The following is a 24022-nucleotide window of genomic DNA, read 5'->3' as shown; positions in this document are numbered from 1 at the left end:
CGCCTGAACGCAACACAAGCTCAACACCAAGAGTGCCGTGCTGCGCTGCTGTGGGAGCAGCGTGTTTGTCTGTGCATAACAGCAGTCTGTTGATGGTTATTTACACACTTTCCATAACAATAACTTTGTCAGCTGACAAACTGCACCGGGCTCGTGGTCAGGTTTGGTCAGGAAAATGCGGCCCAAGCCGCTCCAGCGTGCTCACCTGTGTGTGGGCAGAACTCTGCCGTGCGCAATACAGAGAGCAGAGGAGAATTGTTAACGCGTGACCATGTAGAGACAGAAATGACACGATGACATAACCCCATAAATAGTATATTGTTATGTTATTATATGAAGCATCCGTTGTGCAAAATAATATGACTTTAGTTTATAAAGAGGTAAGACAGAGCCCTCTCCTCTCCTCTCCTCTCATATGCTGTGCTGCTCTGTGCCTTTGGACATGCACAGTGTAGCATGTCGAGAGGCTTCAGTGTTAATTGGCTTCACTCGTGCCATGTAACCAATCAATGGGGGCTGTGGGCAGGACATTGTTACACAGCGTGTGCCTGTGAGTTCAGGCAGAGAGACCGCTGCATCAGAGCCGAAGGAGCGCGTTTTAAAATACATTTATTTTATCAATTAGTTATTAACTTTTACTATTTTTAGCAACTTGCCCGATTGGGAAAGTGAGTTGTTAGTTTACACGCCCGACCTTGAGTTTTACTTGCCCCGGGCAATTGGGCAATCGTTATTGTTGAGCCCTGCACCCCCTTTGTTTACACTACGCTGAACTCTCAGCGTTGCGGTGACGCAGACATCCTGTCAGTTTCTGACACCATTTACTAATTAGACGTTCGTCTTAAGATGTCAAATTTGTACCTCTTAAGACGACAGAAAATGCTGTGTTAAAACGTGAGTTTTTAATGTCTTAAGATGTTTGGTCCGTTGCTATTGGTTGGCATCAACATACCCACCCCCTTTTGAAGTAAGGCTTCCATTTTCCACCTCCTTTTGATGTAGCAGCTGCGTTGGGCTGTATGCCTTTGTTGTGGTCATGTGGTCTCTTGGTAGAGGGTACATTTTGCCTACGTACCTGTGATGTGTCTTATGATTAGTATTTGGGACAGTCCATTTCTATGAGGGTGGCGTGCCGGTAATTTTGAACTCTGGTGGCTGAGGAGAGCAAGGAATGGCGTCCAGAAACTTTGTCAACAACTGTGGTCGTACATTTACTGAATGTATCCGACTTTTAGCATCGGGCCCATCATGACCAACAATTGGATTCTATACAGCCTGTTATAATAAGCTTTAAAATTAGGAGAAGAGAATTTGAGGATTATGCTGGCAGCTTGAGCTGCCCATAAGGCCTACTTATCAGCACACACACACACAACACATTTTCCAGAACTTTGAGGTGCGGTGGAAACGCACACCACACAGATTACCAGGAATTCTTTTACCCAGGTAAATAAATTCCTGGAAATAAAAGTTCCTGGAAATGTTGGTGGAAAAGGGGCTATATTCTGGCTTTATGACAGCTTTAGAGGAAAGGAGTCACCACTTGTTTTTTCGTAATGGCAGTAAATCTGAAGGAAATACAGTCTTCTGTGTTGCTCATGGTTTCAGTAAAATTAACTGAACTATTGAGTTGTGGAGAATCTAACCAAGCTAACGATGTGTAGCATGTCCATACTGACAAGTTTAAACATTTATCATCTGTATGTACGATCTTGACAGCGAACTAATGTTAGGTCAAGTGGGTAGACATAAAATCCTGGATGAGCTCCAATTTCCTTATGTTATATCCAGACAAAACTGAAGTTATTGATCTCGGCCCCAAACAACTCAGAAACTTATCTGATGATATAGTTTCTCTGGATGGTATTGCTCTGGCCTCTAGCACTACCCTAAAAAACCTCAGAGTAATATTTGATCAAGATTTGTCTTTTTATCTGTGTAACATTGCAAAAATTAGGCCTATCCTGTCCCAAAAACATGCAGAAAAATCGGTCCACTCTTTTGTAACCTCTAGGCTGGATTACTGTAATTCCCCATTATCAGGTAGCTCTAATAAGTCTTTGAAAACTCTCCAGCTATTCCAGAATGTGGCGGCACGTGTACTGACAGGAACTAAGAAACAAGATTACATTTCTCCTGTTTTAGCTTGTCTGTCATATATGAAGAGGGAAGACTCTGGAATCTGGCAATATAAGAACCATGATGGTGGGACATTCTGTCACTTCACAGTTGTCCACAACATGTGGTTTGTGCCAGGCGAACATAATTGCCAGTATTTTTTCATTATTGCAAGAAATTCCTTTGACTCATTCACAAGTCCAAAATGTGTTTTATTTGAAAGAAACATGCAATATTTACATCTAAGAGAATAGGAAAATAGTTAACCCAGTGCAATGATGTCCTCTAAGATAATATTTGCCACTTTGTTTGCAGTAAAAAAATGTTCTGGACGTTTTCTTTTTGACGGGATCTTGACTTACTTCTCCATGCTCCGTGCTGCTCTTTGACCTGACCTGAACAGACCTGCCTCAAACGTGACCTGAGGTTACGTCACACATGCATAATTAGGCTACAGTTGTCTGGGTGCGCTGGTCTTCTTATGAGTGCTTCAATCATTGGAACAAAAGGCAAATTGCAGTAATACTTTGATGGAGTGTCAACTATATATTGGACAATATGGAGATATTTGCATCCTGAAAGCTGGACTACAAATGTGGATAGACAGGGAGAAACACACACAAGCCTAAGACGTGGTAAGATAAAATATTCCTCACTATATGAAGTGATTGATAACAAGATCTGTATAATGGATTGTAAAGAAATTCATCAGGTTTTTATTTTGTAGACAATTGATCTGTATTTATATTGTGATGGGATGACAGCACAATGATGTGTTTGTGTGTGTCATCGGAAAACTCCGGTCCTGCGCTTTCATGTGATATGCGTGGCATTTTTGTGCGACCCTGCATTTGTGAGTAATCCATCCAAGAGTAATGTGTGTGCAAAGCTGTATGAAAGCTTTGTTATACGTAATTTTAGTGTAACTTAATCATTTTTTTCCCTTGTGAAAACACTGGACGACTGGTCTTGTCGGAAAGCTGTGGTTCCGCTGTTTCACGTGATATGAGTGACTTCTCGCTATGATTAACGGTTGCGGAGAAAATCCATAAAGAAGAACAGGTGTGACGCACTTTGCGTCGTTCGGGCCCATAGGATTAAAATTCTTCTCCTAACTTACAAAGCTCTAAATGGTCAGGCTCCGTCATATCTTAGAGAGCTCATAGTGCCCTATTATCCCACCAGAACACTGCTCTCTGAGGAAGCAGGGCTACTCGTGGTTCCTAAAGTCTCCAAAAGTAGAACAGGAGCCAGAGCCCTCAGCTATCAAGCACATCTTCTGTGGAATCATCTTCCGGGTTTTGGTCCGAGAGGCAGACACCGTCTCCACATTTAAGACTAGACTTAAGACTTTCCTTTTTGATAAAGCTTATAGTTAGGGCTGGCTCAGGCTTGTTTTGGATCAGCCCCTAGTTAAGCTGACATAGGCCTAGTCTGCAGGGGGACCTGATGCAGCCTACGGCTGTTATTATTAGTCATACTTCTACTGTTATTATACACATATGATTATTATTGTCACATAAATATGCTATCATATATTAACATATACTTACAACATATTGGAACCACAATAGCCGTAGTTATTATTATAATATTATTACTTAAATTAATGTTGTTGTAAGCTACTGTCATTACTGTCTGTCCTGCATCTCTCCCGGTCTCCCTCTGTCTCTGTCTCTCTTTATATCTCAATTTGTCATATGGAATACTGTAAATTTATTATGTTGATCTGTTCTGTACGACATCTATTGCATGTCTGTCTGTCCTGGAAGAGGGATCCCTCCTCAGTTACTCTTCCTGAGGTTTCTACCATTTATTTTTTCCCGTTCAAGGTTTTTTTTGGGGGGAGTTTTTCCTTATCCGCTGTGAGTGTCCAAAGGACAGTGGGATGTTGTATGCTGTAAAGCCCTCTAAGGCAAATTGTGATTTGTGATATTGGGCTTTATAAATAAAATTAAATTGAACCTGGTTTTATACATCCAAAGAACTTCTATTAAACTGCTTGGCAACTAGACCAGGCATCTAACTGAGACAGGCCTTTATTTGTCAAAATGTGTAGCCACACAAGGATAGCAAAAGAGACAGGGCGTTTAATTGGGACTAGGCTTTTAATTAAAGTTTCACAGTAGTTAGTTTTATACAGTTTGCAGTCTCTGATGCAGAGCTCAGTCTCGCAGCAGTGGTCTTCTCGTGTCTCACGCTAAACAAACAGAGATCAACCAGAGATCAACAGCTGGGTAAAGAGGGGCTGAGTACAGCCTGTGTCTATGATAGCCTATAAGGGACACCGAAACAACCCACCTATCAAGACTTACCAGTGAGTATGATGTTGGGCAGTCCTCCGCTGCAGTTGGAGTACAGCATGTTGGACCTTGTGTGCACTGGGTCCTGCAGGCTGCCACCCAGCCCTGAGAGGGCAGCCTGGGAGTAGTAGAGCAAGGAGGAAGCAGAGGAAGGGTCGAAGCAAGAACCCCCTGCTGTGGAGCTAATTGTGTTTTCCAACAGAGTGAACTGGTCCAACTAGATAGCAGATGGCAGTGAGAAAATGGCAAATAAAAGGAAATGCAAAGAGTCAGGGAGTTGTCGAGTCCACATTGGCACCAATTCTCTGTGATGTCTTCAAGTCTTTTCTCATTACATCCACAGTAAATAGAAAACTGTATTAACACTACAACTGATGGCAATGACAGATTCTGCTCAGCTCTGTCGTCTGACAAAAACTCTACTAGTTGTCGTGTTGGCTAAAGTTCATTAAAATCCATTTCTAAGATTTGGATCCATTCTGCTCATAAACTAACCTTGCAAGGCCAAAACATAAGAGGAGTGATGAAGTGATGACAAGGAGACTGTAAAACTGTCCTCCTCATAATTCTTTGGCTGAAGAAATGCTGTTGCTTTAAATTTTGTGTTATAGGTTTTACAACTGCGTAAAAAGTAAATTGTGCTTTGGATCAAGATTTTTAATCATCCTGTCAAGGTTTAATCTGCAGCACTGATTTTTCCATCATGTTTATTTTCAAATGTTTTCCCATTACAAATCCTGCATCTGTTAGCCATCATTTACTGGTGGAAATGTCTCTTCAGAGATGAATGCTGATTGAGGACACACTTCTTTGTACTTGTTGTTGTGTTTACTGTCGTTTACCTGATACGGGTGTGTCTTGGTCTGACGATTGGAGTACTGTGGCTCCATGAAGGGGTCGCTGAAGAGTGTCGCGAGGTTGTTATGCTGTAAGGGAAGGGAAGAAAAGAGCACTTTTTACCCATGGGCAATGAGACTTTTAAACACTTAACCCCCACACTTAGCACTTTGGATACCCATTATTAGGGGTTATGGGAACATGTGCAATGGACTGTGTGTGGGTGTGTGTGCACGTGTATGGTAATTTGTTTTTATGTCTTATGGTGGTCTATAGGTCTACTCGTGATGTCTGTGTGTGTGTGGGGGTGTGCAGGTGTATGAGTATATGTGTATATTTATTTATTCTTAGACCTCATCTTTTTGAATGCACTGAGGATAGACTGCCAACCAATTTCATTGTGACATCTGTGAGAATGACAATGGGTGCGGTTACATGATGGCTTCTCATTCAGAATGAAATAAATCTGAATGAAATCATTCGGAATTAAAGTTTTTCCAGGTAGTTTACATGGGAAATATTCATTCCGAATGACAGTTTACACGGGAGATCAGTTTAATCGCCTTTATTTGGGTCTGCGCAAGGTTTGGGGCAGGGAAGGTTTCTGATTGGATAGGGGGCGGGGCAGCTGTAGTGTGTTTATGTTTATCGGAAGAAAACACTGTAGTCCTCGTTCTGGATAACAACATGCTTGACGACGCCGTTCTTAGTGCCTTTTTCGGGCTTGTTTTGCTTATATTCTTGAAGCAGCAGCATGACAACAACCTTGTTCTGCTAATGCTTCGTCTTTTGAGGAGAAGGGAGGTAGAAGGTCGAAGAAGGGAGATAGAAGACCGTGCTGTGGCAAATGGAAACCGGTGAGTGCAATGAGTCCGACTGCTCTATCTCAGCCCGTTGCTATGCGCGCTATATACGTCATCGTGCCAGAAGGGCAAGGAAACGAGCATGCGCAGTGTATGGTCCATGTACTTTGCAGCCTTTCGTTATTCGTTTTGAAGCAGGTAAACAAAAAACGGGAAACGATCCTATTTTCCTTTTTCGTTTTGATGTAGGTAAACAAAAAACGGGAAAAGAGTCGTCTCCCGTTTCTCGTTTGGAAATTGAAAATCGAAAAACGAAAAACGAGTCTTTATCTGATTTTCTATTATGCGTTTATTAACCACAAGTTGGGAAATAAAATACGACCGTAATTTTTGGTTACCTACATCAAAATGAAAAAGGAAAATAGGATCGTTTCCCGTTTTTTGTTTACCTACTTCAAAACGAAAAAGGAAAATAGGATCGTTTCCCGTTTTTTGTTTACCTACTTCAAAACGAATAACGAATGGCCGCAAAGTACATGGACCGCGTATAGAAGTGCGAGAAATTCTTTCATTCGGAAATAGAAACGGAATATTCCAGCCCCTTACATTGGATTGAATTTTCAATTGCATTGGCCATTTTCATTCCGAATTAGGTGTTTACAAGATCACTTTTAATAGGAATGAACTTTCATGAAAAGGGAATTAACCTGTCCATGTAAACGCACTCAATAAAGGAAATTCTGATTCTGTTATAACAACGCTGTGAAATCTGGAAGGAAAGCAATGGTCTGCAAGTTTTTGTGTTTCTCAGATTAACTGTAATATGTGTGATGTAAATTAGGGTTGGGTGATTGTATTTTCATATTTTAATGTATCATAACAGTGTTTCATGTAACGTTAATGCAATAGTACTTTATTATGACAGTGCTTTATTTAACTTAATTATAACAGCGATTTATTTAGCTTCTGTAATTAACTGTATTTGGATTTTAATTTCATTATAACAGCTACTGTTATATAAAGGAGTTAAATAAGGTATTACTTTATTTAACTTTATTGTAACTGTAGTTTATTTTGTAGTTTTATTTTTTTAGTAGTCTACAGTAGTTTAGAGGAGATTTCAAAATATCAAGATATATACACTGTATGCCTTAAATTATTGCAATAATATTTCCAGGCCATATCGTCCGGCCCTAGCCAATAACATTAAAAAAAAAAAAAAAAAAAGCCTTCGACTACCTAGGACTATTAGCAAATCACAGTATGAAAAAGCTCAGTGGATTAGTTGAAAGACAGATAATGATTCCACAAAATTATGAACATTGATTCACTGCATAAATAATCTATTACTGTTTTCAGCTCCTCCAATGTGAGCGTTTGCTGGTTTTCTGTTTTATAACTAATTATCTTTAGGTTTTGAAATGTCGCACAAAACTAGACATTAAAAACGTATCACCTTGGTCTTGATACACTGAACAAATAATTGATTGATTAAAGAAAAGTATATGGCATAAAAAATAAAAAAAAACCCCAATAGATTAATGAAAATAATTATTGGCTGCAGCCCGAGGGTGGCACAGTTGGCTGTCACACACATACACAAAAAATGTATCTGTGCGTTCCAACACTCATACTACCATACTATATAGTATGCCAGAAAAAGATTTAGTATGTCCAAAGACATAGTATGTCAAATGCAGTATGTCAAAAACACCAGGATGTTCTCCAACATCTGGTCAGATTTTGCAGTATGCAAGCTAGCATGCTTTTCTGGCTGCTCTGACCCGCAATCACTGCACAGCAGACGATACATCATGTCAGCTGAGTAGAGGTTGACAGATATGGCCTTTAGGCCGATTATGCTGATATTGAGAGAGAGCAGGGCAGCCGATGGCCGATATCACTTTTTTCTCCCCCATCTGATAAAATACAATATTTTGTCATTACGGGTCTCCTGTCCCTCGCCTCAAGCCCAGGCTTCACCTGCTCTCTGCCTCCTAAATTGTGCTTTTGGATCTAGGACTGAATATGATAACAAATGACACAATGCTGTTTAAACTAAATGTTAACATTCATTGAATGTTCTTGTTATTGACTAAATAAAAGAAACACTTAGTGTTTTAGTGCACTTATTAACAGCAATATCTAATATCCCACACTAATTTTTGCACTGTAGGGAGACAAAAGCAAATTATGAACACCAAGACTAGTATATAAGACTGGTACACAGAATATGTTTGTGTGTCTCTTCATGACTCTCTTCATGGCACTTACTTGACTTGTGTTGAAGTCTAGAGGGATGCTCTGAAGTGGGGAAACAGGCTGCTGTTGCTGTTGCTGCTGGTGTTGTTGTCGGCCCTGGTCCACTGCATGCTGGGATTGTTGGTAGAGTGGATAGGGTGGGGGCGGCTCCCTTGGCATGTTGCTGGTATCCAAAGCAACTCCCTATACGGGACAGAGAACACCAGCAAGACTCACTAAAGACAGAGTACAGGTTTAACAAAGAGTTGGGACTTGAGGTTTATTTATTCTGATTGAAGTGTCATTACTCAACTGCGCAGTGCGCATTCCACATCAAAGCAGGCTAAAAACAATTGTACCAGTGTACTTTTTGCAATGGCAGGAACTTTAACTTGGATGTCAGACTTTATTTTCTATCATTGTACGGGTCAGACTGTTACAAAAGCTTTTTGAGAGAATCCAAAATGGCAGCACGCACAGACGTTGCGGCTCATTACTCTCCGCTCTTGGTGCTTTACTTACTGTGTGTGTATGTGTGGCTATGCGTGTTTTTGATTAGAAACACTACCGTATGTTGGGCAAAGTCTACATAAAGTAGTCAGGACCTTCTGAGCCTGGGATTAAGCTGTGAAAGGACTATTACATTGGACTATCACCACTTCCACTACATTCCGGAGGACATCGCCAGGACTCCAGGGTCTCTGTAGATGGTTCTCCCCGCTGGCAAGCCCAAGAGGAAGCGTAAACAAAGGAAACAAAAGCGAGACTGCAGGGCCAGCCTGTTAGCACGGCTAAAGAGACAACCGTTTACACCACCGCTTCCCGGTATCTCCCTCTCCAATGCCAGGTCCATAATAAACAAAATTGACGAACTGAGATTACAGATTGCTGCCAGCAAGTGTTTCCGTGACTTTTGCATCGTATTGAAAACACCTCGGCGGTCGTGAAGAAGTCCCAGCAGAGTCTCCATTTCCTGAGGATCCCCAGGAGGATCAACCCCAGGAGGGAGCTGCTGACCGTCTTCTACCGCTGCTCTTGACAGTGTGCTGACATACTACATCTCTGTGTGGTTCTCCAGCTGCACCGTAGCGCACAAGATGGTGCTACAAAGGGTCATTAACACCCCCCAGAAAATCATTGGCCACCCTCTCCCCTCCCTGGAGTACTGCACAAAAACTACTATTGTTTCTCATGCTATACAGTTTTACAGATACATAAGTTCGAATTTATATTGTTATTCCAGCTCACTATGAATAAGCAATCCCATTTGCTATAAGGAGAATGCGAGGGTTTGTGTACCTGTGTAATGGGGGACAGCGAGGGGGACATGGTGGGAGACAGCTGCTTGGCCAGACCCCTGCGCTGCTCTGTGCCGGGAGACAGGGTGAGGGGGCTGATGGGAGCGGGCCGTCGCCGGGGAGAGTTGCTAGACAGACGCAAGGATGAGTTGATGGAGGGATTGCTGAGTGACGACTGCAGCTGGCAGTTGTTGAGGGACGCCTGAATTGAGGGATTGCTCAGAGAGGAGGAGAGACCTACATGGACAGCAAAGACAACAAGACATTGGCATACTGATAAATCAGATTGAAAGAGTATGAGAGTGTAGACTTACATTAGAATGAAAGTGCGGAAAGTGCATGTGAATGCTTGTATGCTGAAATAAAAGACAATGCTGAAATGCTGAAAATGCAGAAAAATAACTAATTGGCAGAAACATCTGAAAATCCCTGCAAAGCTGAATGTTTTGACATTCCAATGGTTTCTGTAGCTTAAGGTATGCAGAAGTAGTAAATAATCAAAAAAAGGACAGGATAAGTAGTAGAAGCCGTACTACTACTACTACTACTACTACTACTAGACATGTGTGTGAGAGGAGAAAAGTCCAGACTGAGTGATTAGTTACACGCGAGGATCACATCATCTATACTCATCAGTAGGCTCATTCGAGATGAAGTACGCCTCCCCTGGAAAGTTGGCGGGAGCAGGAGGCTGCAGCAGGTAGTGGTGACAACAAGCTGCAGTCAAGTTGGTGGCTGAATCCAAATGTCCACTCTCTGGACTTGCAGACTGAGCCCTCGCGGACTTCAAGACTGCAAGCAGCTGATAGACAGCCCTCAAGACTGTTTTATTTGTTGCAATAACTACTTCAACTACTTCTGCTGTCATATTCATATATATGTCACATAAGTTGGCGAACAGTGCCTACACATCTGTCCATGCAGATATAAATCCCATGTATAGCCTTTTTTGTGACTAAACAAAAATGTATTAATACATGTCTATATAACAGACTACATGCATTCAAAAACAGAAAGTTTTGGAAATGAGGAAGGACTATAACTCAATAAATTGGGTATTACTAACATTAGAGGACCTTCTTTGGTTGTTTTTCAGACATTTTTTTGTCTATTACACTGCACAGCCTGTACACTATAAGGTTAAGATTTTCAGATGAAAAAAGAAAACAAGACAACAGCTTTGACTAAAGATCAGTCGATGTAGTCAGGGCTTCACATCTGTACAGATGTTATTTTAAGAATCCTCACATCCCACTGACCACAAGTCTCTCAGATGCTAAATGCTTCAATAATTAAAACAGTCCCATGTTAAAGTAATGTTACAGTGGACTACATACAGTTTATGATACAGTTAAAATGGCCAAAAGTGTGAATAATTGCATTGCAGGACGATTTAGGCTGTGCCCCTAAATGTTCTGCTTGTGAGCCTAAATTTTTCAGTTAGGTGCTACAGTGCTAGTAGTAGTAGTAGCAGTGATTCATACTTTAAAAAGCATAAAAAATTAAGAAAAATTAAATAGAAGCATAAACGTCCTTAAAGAGCAGAATATTTTGACATTTAAATGGTTTCTGTGTCTGAAAGTATGTAGAAGTAGTAATTAATCAAAAAATGTACAAGAGAAGCAGCAGTTGTTGTAGTGGCAGTGGTGGTGGTGGTACTAGTAGTAATAGCACTTGTAGTAGAAGTGGTAGTAGTACTAGTAGCAGTAGTATTAGTAGAAATAAAAGTAGCCGCAGTAGTTGATGTAGTAGTAGTAGAAGTGGTAGTAGTAGTAGAAGTAGGAGTAGAGTAGCAGTAGTATACAGAAACAAGCAAGAACTGATGGAGGTATAATCAGCTAATCAGAATCACCTGTGTGTCTGTTTGAAAGTGCTGAGTCAGTGATAAACACAGAGAAGTACTGCCTGAAAAAGGAAATTCACAGACACGCACACACCTACAGTACATGTCTGTGTGTTTGTGTATAAGTAAAATTGATTGATTGATGATTGATTGAAGTAGCGGTTGCCATGGTAATTAATAGGGGCCACCTGAGGGACACCTCTCTAACTCCTCCTTGTTATGCCCAAACCGTGAGTCCAATTGTAAACATAAGGATACCACCAGAGGGAGGAGATTCTCCAGAACGGGTAGATGTCTATTTTATGGTGTCAAAAATGTGATCATGGCCACAGGTTAGAAAACTGTTGCCCCCAGCTATTTTCCACAAATTTCTCATCTCAGTTTACATAAGCCCCTTTTCCACTGCAGGAACTTTTCTCATGCTACCTGGGATTTTGAAAAACCTCGTTTCCACCACAATTACCCAGGTAAAAAACTTTCTCACAACCCCAAATTTACCCTGGAAAAAGTACCTAGTAGGGGGGTAGGACTTTTCAGATTACCTGGAATTCTTGAGGGACGGGGCGGTGTGAGAATGCTGATCGGTGGAACACACACGCAGTGTATCGCACTTCCTGGTACAGGCAGCTGCTGCAAACTTTATTTCACTTCTACAGGTTGCACTTTGTTTGTGTTTTGAGTAAGGATGGCTCCCGAAACCCGGTACTGAATTAGCCCTGGGGCTAAATTATCAAAGACCGTAGTACTGATAACGGTAGCGGTTCTTTTGTGCCGGTGTCCTGACAAATAGAGCTACCGCTCAGAATGACCTACCAACACCATGTGCGCATGTGCAGAGCGAAAAAAAAAAAAAAATCCAGAGGACACGCCCATAATTTTAAACTACCCGGGATCTTCATGGGGGAAAGAGCGGTCTTTTACAGGTAAATTAAATGAAAGTATACAGTTCCTAAAGTTACATTTTCTTATCTAGTTTTGCTAGTATCTAGCACTCTTTGGGTATGCGAAAGCGGCACAGTTCGGATTAGCCTAATATGCTCGACAAAGACGCTGCTAAAATGCTAGCTAGCTAAGGGGCGAATTCACAGAGTGGATTGCGGCTGCTGATAGCGGCACGCATTGCAAATTATTTACAACCGCTATCTGCACCGTCTCAAGGTCCGATTTACAAAAGATATTGCGCTAATGATATTGAGTCCCTGTCTAGCCTACTACTGAGTCCCTGTCCTTAAGGAGCTATCAAGCCAGCATCCCAGAGATACTATCTCTAACAGATATGACTGCGCAAATACGCCCATAAAGTTTTGCAATTGAGTGCAATTTGCCCTTGTTTTGCGATTGAGTGAGTGGAGTGGTTTCCACACACAGAGCTCTCCACAGTCACAAACCAACTTCCATCTATTTTGCTTCTTTTAACTTACTTCTCTAGTATTTCGCATCTATAACATAATCTACTGAAATGTCCATTAAAATAGGCTACAGCTATTAATGTGACTCAGGCAGGTCTGAAACGTGTTAGATTAAAGTCCGAGTCTCACTTTAATGTAGTTCAGGTGTCACTGAATGTGTCCAGGATTTCGCAGAAACATCACTACTGATGTTCTGTTTGTTGCCAACAGCTGGCTGTGTGTCACAGCTGGCTGAAGCATTATACAGCAGCTGCGATAAGCAGCGATAAGTGCGTCTCCATACTGAGAAAGAGGATGTGCGCATTTACGCACACGGCACAGCAGCGGTAACTTCTATATCACCGGATCGAGACTCTAATTGCATCCACGTTTCCCTCACTTGCGTCCTTTCCAAGCGAGGAGAGAGGAAACGAGGAAATATGTGTTTAGAAACATGAGACATTCTTTCCTCTGAAGCGTCAAGTACAACATTTCTGATGACGGCGGTAGCTGATCACAGCTGGATCAGCTGTCGGTCGGCTTTAACAGCTGTAGCGACTTTTGATGGAGTTTGTGTCTGCATATACGTGCACTGTGTTAATACTAAAAGTGCACAGTTATCACTGCCAGAGCAGTAGTGTTTCCTCTCTGCAGCCTGTTACCTGTTTGACAAACACCTGCACATAAATAAAAATCTGCATTCTGTATTTACACTGTGTCCTGGGTCCTGCTTGGAGGCACAGGATCCATTTCTACTAGCAGAATGTGTTTATATTATCTATTAATTTTTTTAGTCTGTCTTTATTGATATTTTGATTGTGAATTCATTATTTAATAAACCAGAATATGATCAGAGTGTCTGAGAGTGTTTGAACACTTGACATTATTTATTTAGGCAAAATGTTTCAATGAAAATGGAAATTATGTAACTCATATCAAACCTGACGCTCAGGATTTTTCAGTCTCACATCTGATAAATGTGATAAATGATGTAAAATGTAAATGTATTTAAAATGCTGCTGACAGACAGACTCTCCCTTACTTTAATTTTATCCATAATAACAGTTAACGGGGGAAACAACAGATCATAAAAAGAAAAATCTTTCTAATAAATGAAGAAAGTTGTTTATGGTTATTTTTGTTGATCAGACAAACAATTGACAGATTTTTAACTAGATGATGAATCAGAAAACAAATAAAATATAAATCTTGGGAGTGATACACTTGAGTTTAATCTGTAATCTGTCTCCACTTTGGTATAAAACTGCAGTGATGTTGTGAAGTAGCAGAGCAATCCATTCAGCTGCAGCATCTAATCAATAACTGATATCCAGTAAGAGGGCGTGTCAGCAAGTAAAAGACTTCTAGTGGTTCATTTGTTTAATCCAAGTTTATTAATATTAAACATGTCGCATGCGCGCGCGTGTGTGTGTGTGTGTGTGTGTGTGTGAAGTAAGAGACAAAGAGAAGGAATGCACATAAGATTTCAATCGCATCATTTGCCATATTAACCTTCAGTTAGAACTTGGTGTCATGTGGTAGCTAAATTTAGTGTGCTGTCTGTCTGTGTGTATGTCCATACAATTTATGTGACAACACTACTCCATTGTTTTAATCATACTCATATTCCAGTACAGGCGAACATGGAGGAGAGGTATGACCAAGTAAGAAATGTTCTTACTTTTGGTCAGTATCCAGAGGGATACACAAAAACACCAAGGCAGACATTAAGGCGATATGCAGCCAAGTTCAGAGTTTCTGGTCAGTAATAAAAAGTTGGAAATAATTTTTTCCATATAAATACATAAAAACAAGACCTAACATAGCTTTATTTTTTTCTTGATGCAGATGGGGAACTTTTTAATGGACAGAGGAAGGCTGTGAGGACAAAGGCAGAGTGCAAAACCCTGTTTTGTGAATTCCATAGCAGCCCTATTGGAGGCCACAGCGGGATTTTTCAAACAAGAAATGCTTTGTCCAGTCGATTCTACTGGCCAGGAATCTCTACTGACATTGAGAAATGGGTCAGTAACTAATGCCTTGCTGTCCTGATTAGCTGTTAATCTACTGGTTTTAATAATCAAATGTAACTGTTACTACTTAAATTAGTTTTCTAACTCTCACTCCATAACCATTTACATTTTTCCTTTGAATTGTTCACTATTCTTATTGGTTACCCTCAACAAACCCACTATTTTTTTTTCTTTATTTTTCTAGGTCAGTGAATGTGATCAGGGTCAAAGGGTTGGCAAACCACTTGTGATTGATGCTAAACTGGAAAGTATTAAGGTAAATGAGCTTTTTGGTTGATGTGAGTTACTGAAGAATTAAAAAAAAAAAATCATTAATCAGGGTATATAAACATTTTACTCTCTGGCAAACTGAAAAACATATAACCCCAAATCCTACTAAATGCCCACAAACAGGAGTTTATACTTTACTGTACATCCAATTCTGTTTTTGTTAGGTTTCATCGGTCTGGGAATTGCTTGGTATTGATCTCACAGGACCACTTCCGAAGACATCTGATGGCCATATTTACATTTTGACAGCCACAGATTATTTCTCCAAATGGGTGGAAGCATTCCCATTAAAAACTAAAACTGCTCAGGAAGTAGCTAGAAACCTTGTTTCTATCATTTACAGGCACAGTTGCCCAGTCAGAATTCTCTCTGACCAAGGAAGAGAGTTTGTTAATGAGGTGAGTCTTTGACAACAAATACATACATTAATTCTTTTGGTATATGAGGCCAATATCCAACTTTTGCTCTCCAAACAAAAGCTCTGCCCCTCTCTTAATCAGGGCTGTGCAGTCATGTATGTCTAATCATTCATTTCTTCAGTTATTATGTATACTGTAAAATCAATTGTGATGAATGTTGTGATATGAATTAATTCTGTGTTGCGCAGCCCTACTGGAAATGCTATTTCACCATTGTGTTGCAGTTCTTAATTCTGGACTACTGGCTGGCTGTTTAATAATATAACATATTTATTAATTCATTTTAGATTAACAGCTCTCTTTGTGATCTGCTGTCCATAAAACGGAGTGTGACAAACGGTCTGGATGAAAAAACAAATGACAATATAAAGAGGTAATTAGTGTATATGTTACTTGCGCTATTGTGTATCCATCTTATCTTATGATGGATACACAATGAGTGTTCACTGTTTATTACAATTCTGTTTTTAGGGCCCTCAGAAAGCTTGTCAATACCCATCAAAATGATTGGAATGTCTTCTTGGATGCAACTTTATTCTCCCTGAGACCAAAGATTCATACATCAACAAAGTACAGTGCGTTCATGTTAATGTATGGACGAGAGGCAAGATTTCCCTCCGAAGTCCCAGAGGAATTACCTGTGAGCTTTAATGGTTTTCTTAATTCCAACAATTAAGTGATATTACACTTTAGTATACCAGAAGGTTTAAAATGTACAATAGTGAAGGAATGAAATGCTTAAAAGCATGCAAAAGAAATACAAAAATGTAACTTTCGATGTAGGAAATGAAGTCCTGCTTTACAATGCCAGAAAAAGTGGAAGGAAGGGTAGTAGAATGGCAGTAGACTTCTCTGGACCATACACTATTCACAACATGTCAGGGAAGAAAGTGTCACTGACAAACCAGGATGGTCATTTACTGAAAACTACATACAACATAAATAACCTAAAACCATACAAGAGAAGCCACTTAAAGGAAGACATCACAGAAACGACACAACTGACAGCAGAAATTCTTCCTGTCAGTGGATCACCTTTCGAAGCCAGAGACCAAATGTCAGATGTGCCTTCTAGACCATCAGTTATCAAGTGGATACAATTTAAAGTAAGCCAGAGGAAGACAGAAGAAGTTGAAAGGGAAAGAGAACAGAGGAAGATGGAAGGAAATGAGATGGATGCAGAAAAGAAGGTCAGGAAAAGAGAACAGAGGAGGTTGGAAGGAAAGGAGATGGAAGCAGAAAAGAAAAAGGTCAGGAAAAGAGAACAGAGGAGGTTGGAAGAAAAGGATATGGAAGCAGAAAAGAAGAAGGTCAGGAAAAGAGAACAGAGGAGGTCGGAAGGAAAGGAGATGGAAGCAGAAAAGAAAAAGAAGTTCAGGAAAAGAAAAGAGAGGAAGTTGGAAGGGAAATAAATGAAATAAAGAGTATGTTATTAAGCATTATATAATGTAATGTTAAAATATGCTCATAAGAATAGTCGTTTTTTTGTTATGTTACAGACTAGATTTCGGTGCAAATATTACTTGGAATACTTTTAAAACTTAAATCAGTATTTAGTGTAGGATGCTGATTTTGGGGTTTTACTATGAAAGTCTTGTCTTTTTTCCCCAAGCCTTACAGATTTGGTCAGAAGAGGCAGTTACCAGAGCTGAAGCTGTGGTGGGACCATACAAACTTTATGATTCATTCATATTCAAATACAAATAAATATAAATTAAATACTCGTGTTTAATTTATTTACTATTGGATGCAGGTAATTGACAGTTACCTTCACATCCTTGCAGAAGAACAGAAGGTAAATGTCAAGTATCATATTTTTCTGTATGTTTATTCTTTTGTGTGGATAAAACTTACTTGCATTAATATCACAAGATTTGTACAATATATTTTAGTTTTTGTAAATTCATAGATTAAGTAGGTTGATGTTTTACTCTTCTACAGGACCACATGTTTGTGCTGTCTTCGGTTGTGTCAACATCTCTGATTAAACAGAGATGTTGACACATCTCTGTTTAGGTGTGTGAGGAAGGTGAAACTTACGAGCTACACTTATTTCATTCATAGAAGCAATATACTGCTACAAACTGTGGTGTAAACACTTTTCTTTTATAGATGATCACACTCACACTCACGTCTGTCCGTCCTGGAAGAGGGATCCCTCCTCAGTTGCTCTTCCTGAGGTTTCTACCGTTTTTTTCCCCCGTTAAAGGGTTTTTTTTGGGGAGTTTTTCCTTATCCGCTGCGAGGGTCATAAGGACAGAGGGATGTCGTATGCTGTAAAGCCCTGTGAGGCAAATTGTGATTTGTGATATTGGGCTTTATAACTAAAATTGAATTGAATTGAAATTGATCATCCCAAACAGGGATTTGTGGCTGTGTCCATACAACACAGGAGGGCATTGGATTCTTGTGGTCTGTAAATCTAACAACTACATCTGTAGAATATGTCACAGACATGAAGTGTCACCACTGCGAGTCAGCCTGCATGGTGCACGCCAGGGCAGGGAGCCTCTCTGGCGGGGACCTCCAATACGGAGAGTCGGTGACACACGGAGCTTCAGCAATATCATCAATAATAAAAACTTCCTTTTTGAGGAGTATATGTGGCTGACTGAAGTAGCCTCAACCAAACCCCACCATGCCCATCAGAAAGAAAGCCGCTTTCACCTCACATAGTTTATGTATTTTTTAACAACTGAGCACATGCTTCTTAATCATTTTCTGACTAAACTAAATATAAATGAAATTTATAATTAAATGATATGAAATGTGCTATTACTGATGGCCATTATCAAAGCCAAACTCTAAGTAGAAAGATAGAGCTGGCAGCAGAAGCGCCGCAGCAGCAACGCTGTCTGTGGACACTGCAAGCGTGCGAGACGCAGCAGTTCAGCGACGCACACGCACTGCTGAGGTTCACACAGGCTGTCTGTCCCAGGCCTAAGTCATACAGTTAAAAAAAAAAAACAAAAAACTACAAAAACACTGTGAAGTTCTATATTATACTACCAAATGGTTGTTTTAATTATGTCATCTAATCATTTTGTTTTGCTCACTTTTTTCTACTAATTGTAATGTTAAATGTTTTTAGGAATTTCTTAAGGATGAGAGAGCACCAATCAAGCAGCGCATCATGGACAGTAGAAACACTGGGGCATGAGCTGCAGGTGCATGGGAGTAGCTGTGGAGTCCTTATTTTAAAAGTAAGACTGACAATTTAGAAATAATTAATATGCTAGGTGTATGATAATGCTATATACAGTGTTTACTAAGTCTGGAGTGGTGCATTTTTCAGTTTGTGGATGAATACCTTCAGTCTGGATCGATCTTCGATGTGAAGAACGATCCTGCATCTGTGCAGGCTGCCAGACTACACATTGCCTGCAAGGTCACTGAAAATGGTGGTGGGTCCTCAACCTTACAGGATATTTCAACATTGTTTATTTTTTTTTTATATCTTCTGATACTGTAGATAAGGTGTAACGGACTTACTAAGTCTCTTGTATTTTTCAAACAGGCAGTGTTGAAGACTACTGCATAGAATGCAACATGATCAACCCTGACACAGACAGTGACAGACAGTGACAATGTCAGCAAGGTATAAATATAAATATAAAATTTATAGAAATAACAAGATTTTATCACAATTACAATCCAAATAGTTAATTAACATCTCCGAAAACATAGTTGTACTCTGATTATGAATCAGTTGAAATTGTAAGTTAAACTGACTGCAGATGTGAGTGAAATTGTGTAAATGTAACTCCATCAGACTGTATAACTCTTTGATAAATAGATGAGCTCACTGACTTAATTGAATTTCTCTTTGGGATAAATAAAGTTTATCTTATCTTATCTTATCTTATCTTGTCTTATCTTGTCTTTGCTCCTCATGCTCCATGCTCCTCTGCTGTTTCATTATATGTATGCAATTTTGTTTGTGTGTGTTTGTGTGTGGGGTGTGCCCATGAGGGGGGTTTTGTGAATAGGAAATCCTTTCACAGCATTAATGTTCAGGTGAACATGACTTTTTGATATTGTCAATTAATGAACACTGTGCATTGCTTGTGATGTGCATTGATTGATTTAATAGTCTTCATCTTATAATTTCAGATGGTCTGCAATGCTGACTATCTGATCAGCAATGTTGTGGCAAAGTGGCCCGGCTCGGTCCATGATTCCCGAGTCTTTAGGACCTCTGGAATCTATCAGCGCCTATCACAAGGTGAGCCACACAACCTCTGTTAATAACCACTTTTTACATCATGGCTGTGTCAAGAATGTCACTCTATTTATGAGGTTGTGATGAGATTTTGTACTGACAGGTAATTCTCTGGTGTGTTGCTGGGGGACAGGGGGTATGCCTACCAGCCTTTTCTCCTCACACCATACACAGACCCTCAGGAAGCACAGTAGGCCTATAATCATGCCCATGCCAGGACGAGGGCCAGGATCGAAATGACCTTCCTGAAGGCACGCTTTCACTGTCTTAACCACTTAAGGGTCAGCCCTTTGAGGGCATGTGACATCACTGTGGCCTGTGCTGTCCTCCACAATGTGGCCTGCCTGAGGAAGGAGAGGGCCCCCAGAGTGCCATCACACATGGACTGGGACAATCCTGCCATCTTCCTGATGATGACAGTGGTCGGCTGGTCAGGGACCAATATGTGTTAAATTATTTTAGTTAACATGCACGCTTTAAATTTCAGTTAAATATGTCCTGCAGTGGCAGAGATGCATGCTGTGAATTTCAGTTAAATATGGCTTGCATTGGCAGAGGAATTTGTGTTTGTTTTTTTTTTATTCAATTTAAATTGATTTGGCCTCTTATGTTGTTTGTGCTGTATACTGTGGGTATACAAGCTTGCATGGAGGCTACTGCATCTATTCATTTTTCTGTTCATTTGTTGTGTATGGATTTGTCCTGCATTTATTTCAGTGTGCAGACATGCGGGGTGTATCATATACAGACCTTTGAATGTGTATTTATTCTTGTGTTGTATAATATGCTTTGATTTCGTGCTTTCTATCTTGTAGAGTCACTGTGTGACTTCAGTTTTGAAAGGAGCTGATGGTTTACTTGCTTTGATTTATCCTTATTCAGTAAAGGAACATCATGTTACTCTTTGATGTATATTTATATTTATATGGGATGTGTATTTTATATATAGTCTATGGGAAACTGTAAATTATCTAATGATTGCAAAATCACCTAAAATCATCATTTATCTAAAATGATTGCAATTAATGATCACAAATGTTTAAATAATGACAGTGGGTCTGGTTGAATGTGATAACAATGTGCAGTGGGCAGTGGAATAACTATTGGTTTCCATTTGTGGTGACTGCTGACTGAGGTAAGGGATGAGATTGAATAGATCCTGGAACTTAGCCTGGTCTGGAGCAGGCTAGTTCCACAGAATAAATCTCCATGGTAACTTATGTCATAACATATCCTGCTTTCCAATATCCCGCTTTTGTGCAACCGGATCACGGATAAATTGAGCCAGGATAACCAAGATATCCCGACTTAATCCCTTATCCTAGTTTTGTGCAATAGGCCCCAGGACGTAATCAGCCAAGCTGGCGGAGCCAAATACAGGACACGCCGAATCATCTACGTCATCACGCTAATTTGAAGAAGATTCCCAGAATTTTGACGTGTGGTGGAAACCCAAACCACACAGATTACCAGGAATTATTTTACCCAGGTAAATAAATTCCTGGCAATAAAAGTTCCTGGAATTTGTTCTGATAGTTGAACGGTTTCTGTAGCACAAAGTAGGGCTGCTCGATTATGGAAAAAATCCTGATCAAGATTATTTTAGTCAAAATTGAAATCACGATTATGCAAACGATTATGCGGCGCACGTGATGACTTATATTGTTTGCATGTCATTTCTGTCTGTACATTCGTGTTTAAAATTCTCCTCTGCTCTCTGGATCGCACACGGCGGAGTATGTCACGCACACACGCACGCACGCACGCGCACACACACACACACACACACACACACACACCAACTCTCTCTCTGCCATTTTCCGCACGCTGTTTTAGAAAAATTCCGCGATCACCTGCCCCTCGCATGACTCGTAGTTCATCTAATTGACTGGCTCGTGGAGTGAAAAGAGGAGAGGAGGGGAGGGGGGCGGTATTGCGCATGCGCGGCTTCCGGGTGCGTTTGATTTGCAACACAAGACACCGAGAGTAAACTGACTAGAAGCGCATAATCGTTTTATGTCGATTATTTTGTTTTCATAATCGCTGAAAACTGAAATCGTAATCCAGATTAAAATTTGATTAATCGAACAGCCCTAGCACAAAGTATGCAGAAGTAGTTAGATGTCAAAAAAATGCTGAATTAATAACAATAAAGAATTGAAGAATGTAAGTGTGGCTGTAGAAGCATCCACACTATTAAAGATTTAAAGAGCATTAGTATGGATGCAGAAGCATCCACACAAAGCACTAAGGCAGCTGGCCCTTAGAAACCAAGGTGAACATGTGGAAGTTATGATGTGGTATGTAGTCAATTTTCCAGCATGCTCTCCAGTCCCAGACCCAAAACACTATACTTTATTGTGTGACTGGGGATGAAGAGAAAGATGGAAAGCAGAGCAAAGGAAAATGAGTAGACAGAGGGAATGTGAGGGAAAAGAAAAGAGCAGATTGTAGCTAGCCAAAACAGGGTCAAAGTTCCTCTTTCACTTTGGTGCTCAGCCAGGGCTTGCTTGGCTGTGGCTGTGTTCAACATGGGAGCCCAACCACACTTACAATCACAAAATGCAGAAGGAAAAGACTGAGACAGCATAGCAGTGGGTGTGATAAGATCGGGCAGCAGAGATTATAGTGAGGAAGTTGGAGACAGAGAGATCATTCAGCATGTGATCCATAATGAACAGTTGGCTGGCAGAGGAAGGAACCTGGAATCTGTTCAAAACACTGTAGCAGCAGTTCCCATCTCTGAGTCTAAGCCTGGGACAGACCAGATTATTACAGAGAGCAAAGAAGCATACAGAGCATACAAACAACATACAAAGAGCAGATCCCCACAGATGATGACTCATTTCCATTGCCACACACAGATTTCTTTTGTCTTGATAGTCAAGAGGGCACATGCTGAACAACTAAATAAATTTAGATAACACACTGAACAACAGGTAGACTGTGATTAGAGTTGTGTTGCCATGCAACACCCGAAATCCTGGGGACATATTCTCCTAAGTGAAAGTACCAAGGCAGAGAAAGACAATCAGCAACTAAAATTACCACCTCTCTGTTGTATGCCTCCGCAAACCAGTCTGTACAGTTTACATCCATGTCTGTGAAAACATGGATGCTTCACACACATCTTCACCCCAGCAGCACAGAAGATCTATACAATCAACACAGTTTAAAGATGGACACCCAAAAGTAGCATCAGCGATTCAAAAGATTTAAATAATGGCCAGAAAGTGTTTTTGCAGAACATTATGATGTCACAGTGAACCTTTTCAGTATAAAATGTCATCACTTCATTAGTTTACTCTATTCGACATCAGTGTGAAATTTTGTCATAATTAGCGAATGAATTCCTAAGATATAGCCAAAAACATGAAGAAATTCACTCAAGGTGTTCTTGAGATGCCATATTCAAGAGAGTGCAATGGGTGAGGTTGATGTGACCTTAACCTTTGACCACCAAATTCTAAAAAATTCCCCCTTGATTGAAAATGGATGTGGATGAAAAAAAAAAAAAATCCTCCAAGGTGTACTTGAGATACTGCGTTCATGAGAATGGGACAAGGTCACAGTGACTTTGACCTTTAACCACCAAAATCTAATCCGTTCATTGTTGAGTCCACATAGACATTTATGCCAAACTTGAAGAAATTCCCTCACGGCATTCTTGAGTTATTGCGTTGACAATGAGACATACGTATGTACGTACCCGAAAACCTCTGGCCACAGCTATTACCGGCGTGGATGCATACAAAACATTAATTTCCAGTATGCCACAAAAAAGGCAAAGAATAAGAGGAAAAATACCAAATTTGGACAAAGCAGTGGATGGAAAAATGAAAACAACAATTCTGTGAAGAGAGCTGGGAGAGAGCATACTTCATATGAGAAGGGTGAGCATCAGGTGCACTGAAACCTAGGGATGTCATGAGAATCAATACTTCAGTACCAAGTTGATGCCAAAATTCTGAAAAAAGTGATGGTATTTATTTTTCTCCAATACTGTGAGTACTGTAGGTACCAGGAATGCAATTCTTTCGGACTTGGGCAACATACACACCTAGAAGTGTTCTCGTCTGCCATTAAATGCCAAAGGAAGAAGAACAGCCCCTGCCATCATGCCAACTGCAACAACACTTGTAAGATGACAGGTAAGGTTGGGCAATGTCTACTGAACTGTTATAAGATGATGTCCTCAGTAAAATTTTGCGATGGACGTTAACATCATGAGACTAAGGTTAATCAAC

At 40.3% G+C, this 24022-nt stretch overlaps 1 protein-coding gene across 4 annotated transcripts in view; it reads right to left on the bottom strand.

Annotated features, from left to right (window-relative positions):
• Window positions 1–24022, bottom strand: part of crtc3 (CREB regulated transcription coactivator 3) — a 146144-nt gene that overhangs the window by 17308 nt on the left and 104814 nt on the right. For all 4 annotated transcript variants that reach the window (XM_049602966.1, XM_049602973.1, XM_049602982.1 and 1 more), the window contains 4 exons: window positions 9602–9837; window positions 8336–8506; window positions 5264–5347; window positions 4434–4638 (listed from right to left, as the gene is read on the bottom strand). In XM_049602966.1, coding sequence (XP_049458923.1) covers window positions 4434–4638; window positions 5264–5347; window positions 8336–8506; window positions 9602–9837 — 696 coding nt within the window. The remainder of the gene's footprint in view (window positions 1–4433; window positions 4639–5263; window positions 5348–8335; window positions 8507–9601; window positions 9838–24022) is intronic.

Source organism: Epinephelus fuscoguttatus, linkage group LG2 (assembly GCF_011397635.1).
Source record: "Epinephelus fuscoguttatus linkage group LG2, E.fuscoguttatus.final_Chr_v1".
NCBI classification, from domain to species: Eukaryota; Metazoa; Chordata; class Actinopteri; order Perciformes; family Serranidae; genus Epinephelus; species Epinephelus fuscoguttatus.
This window is presented reverse-complemented; position numbering and strand designations above follow the sequence as displayed.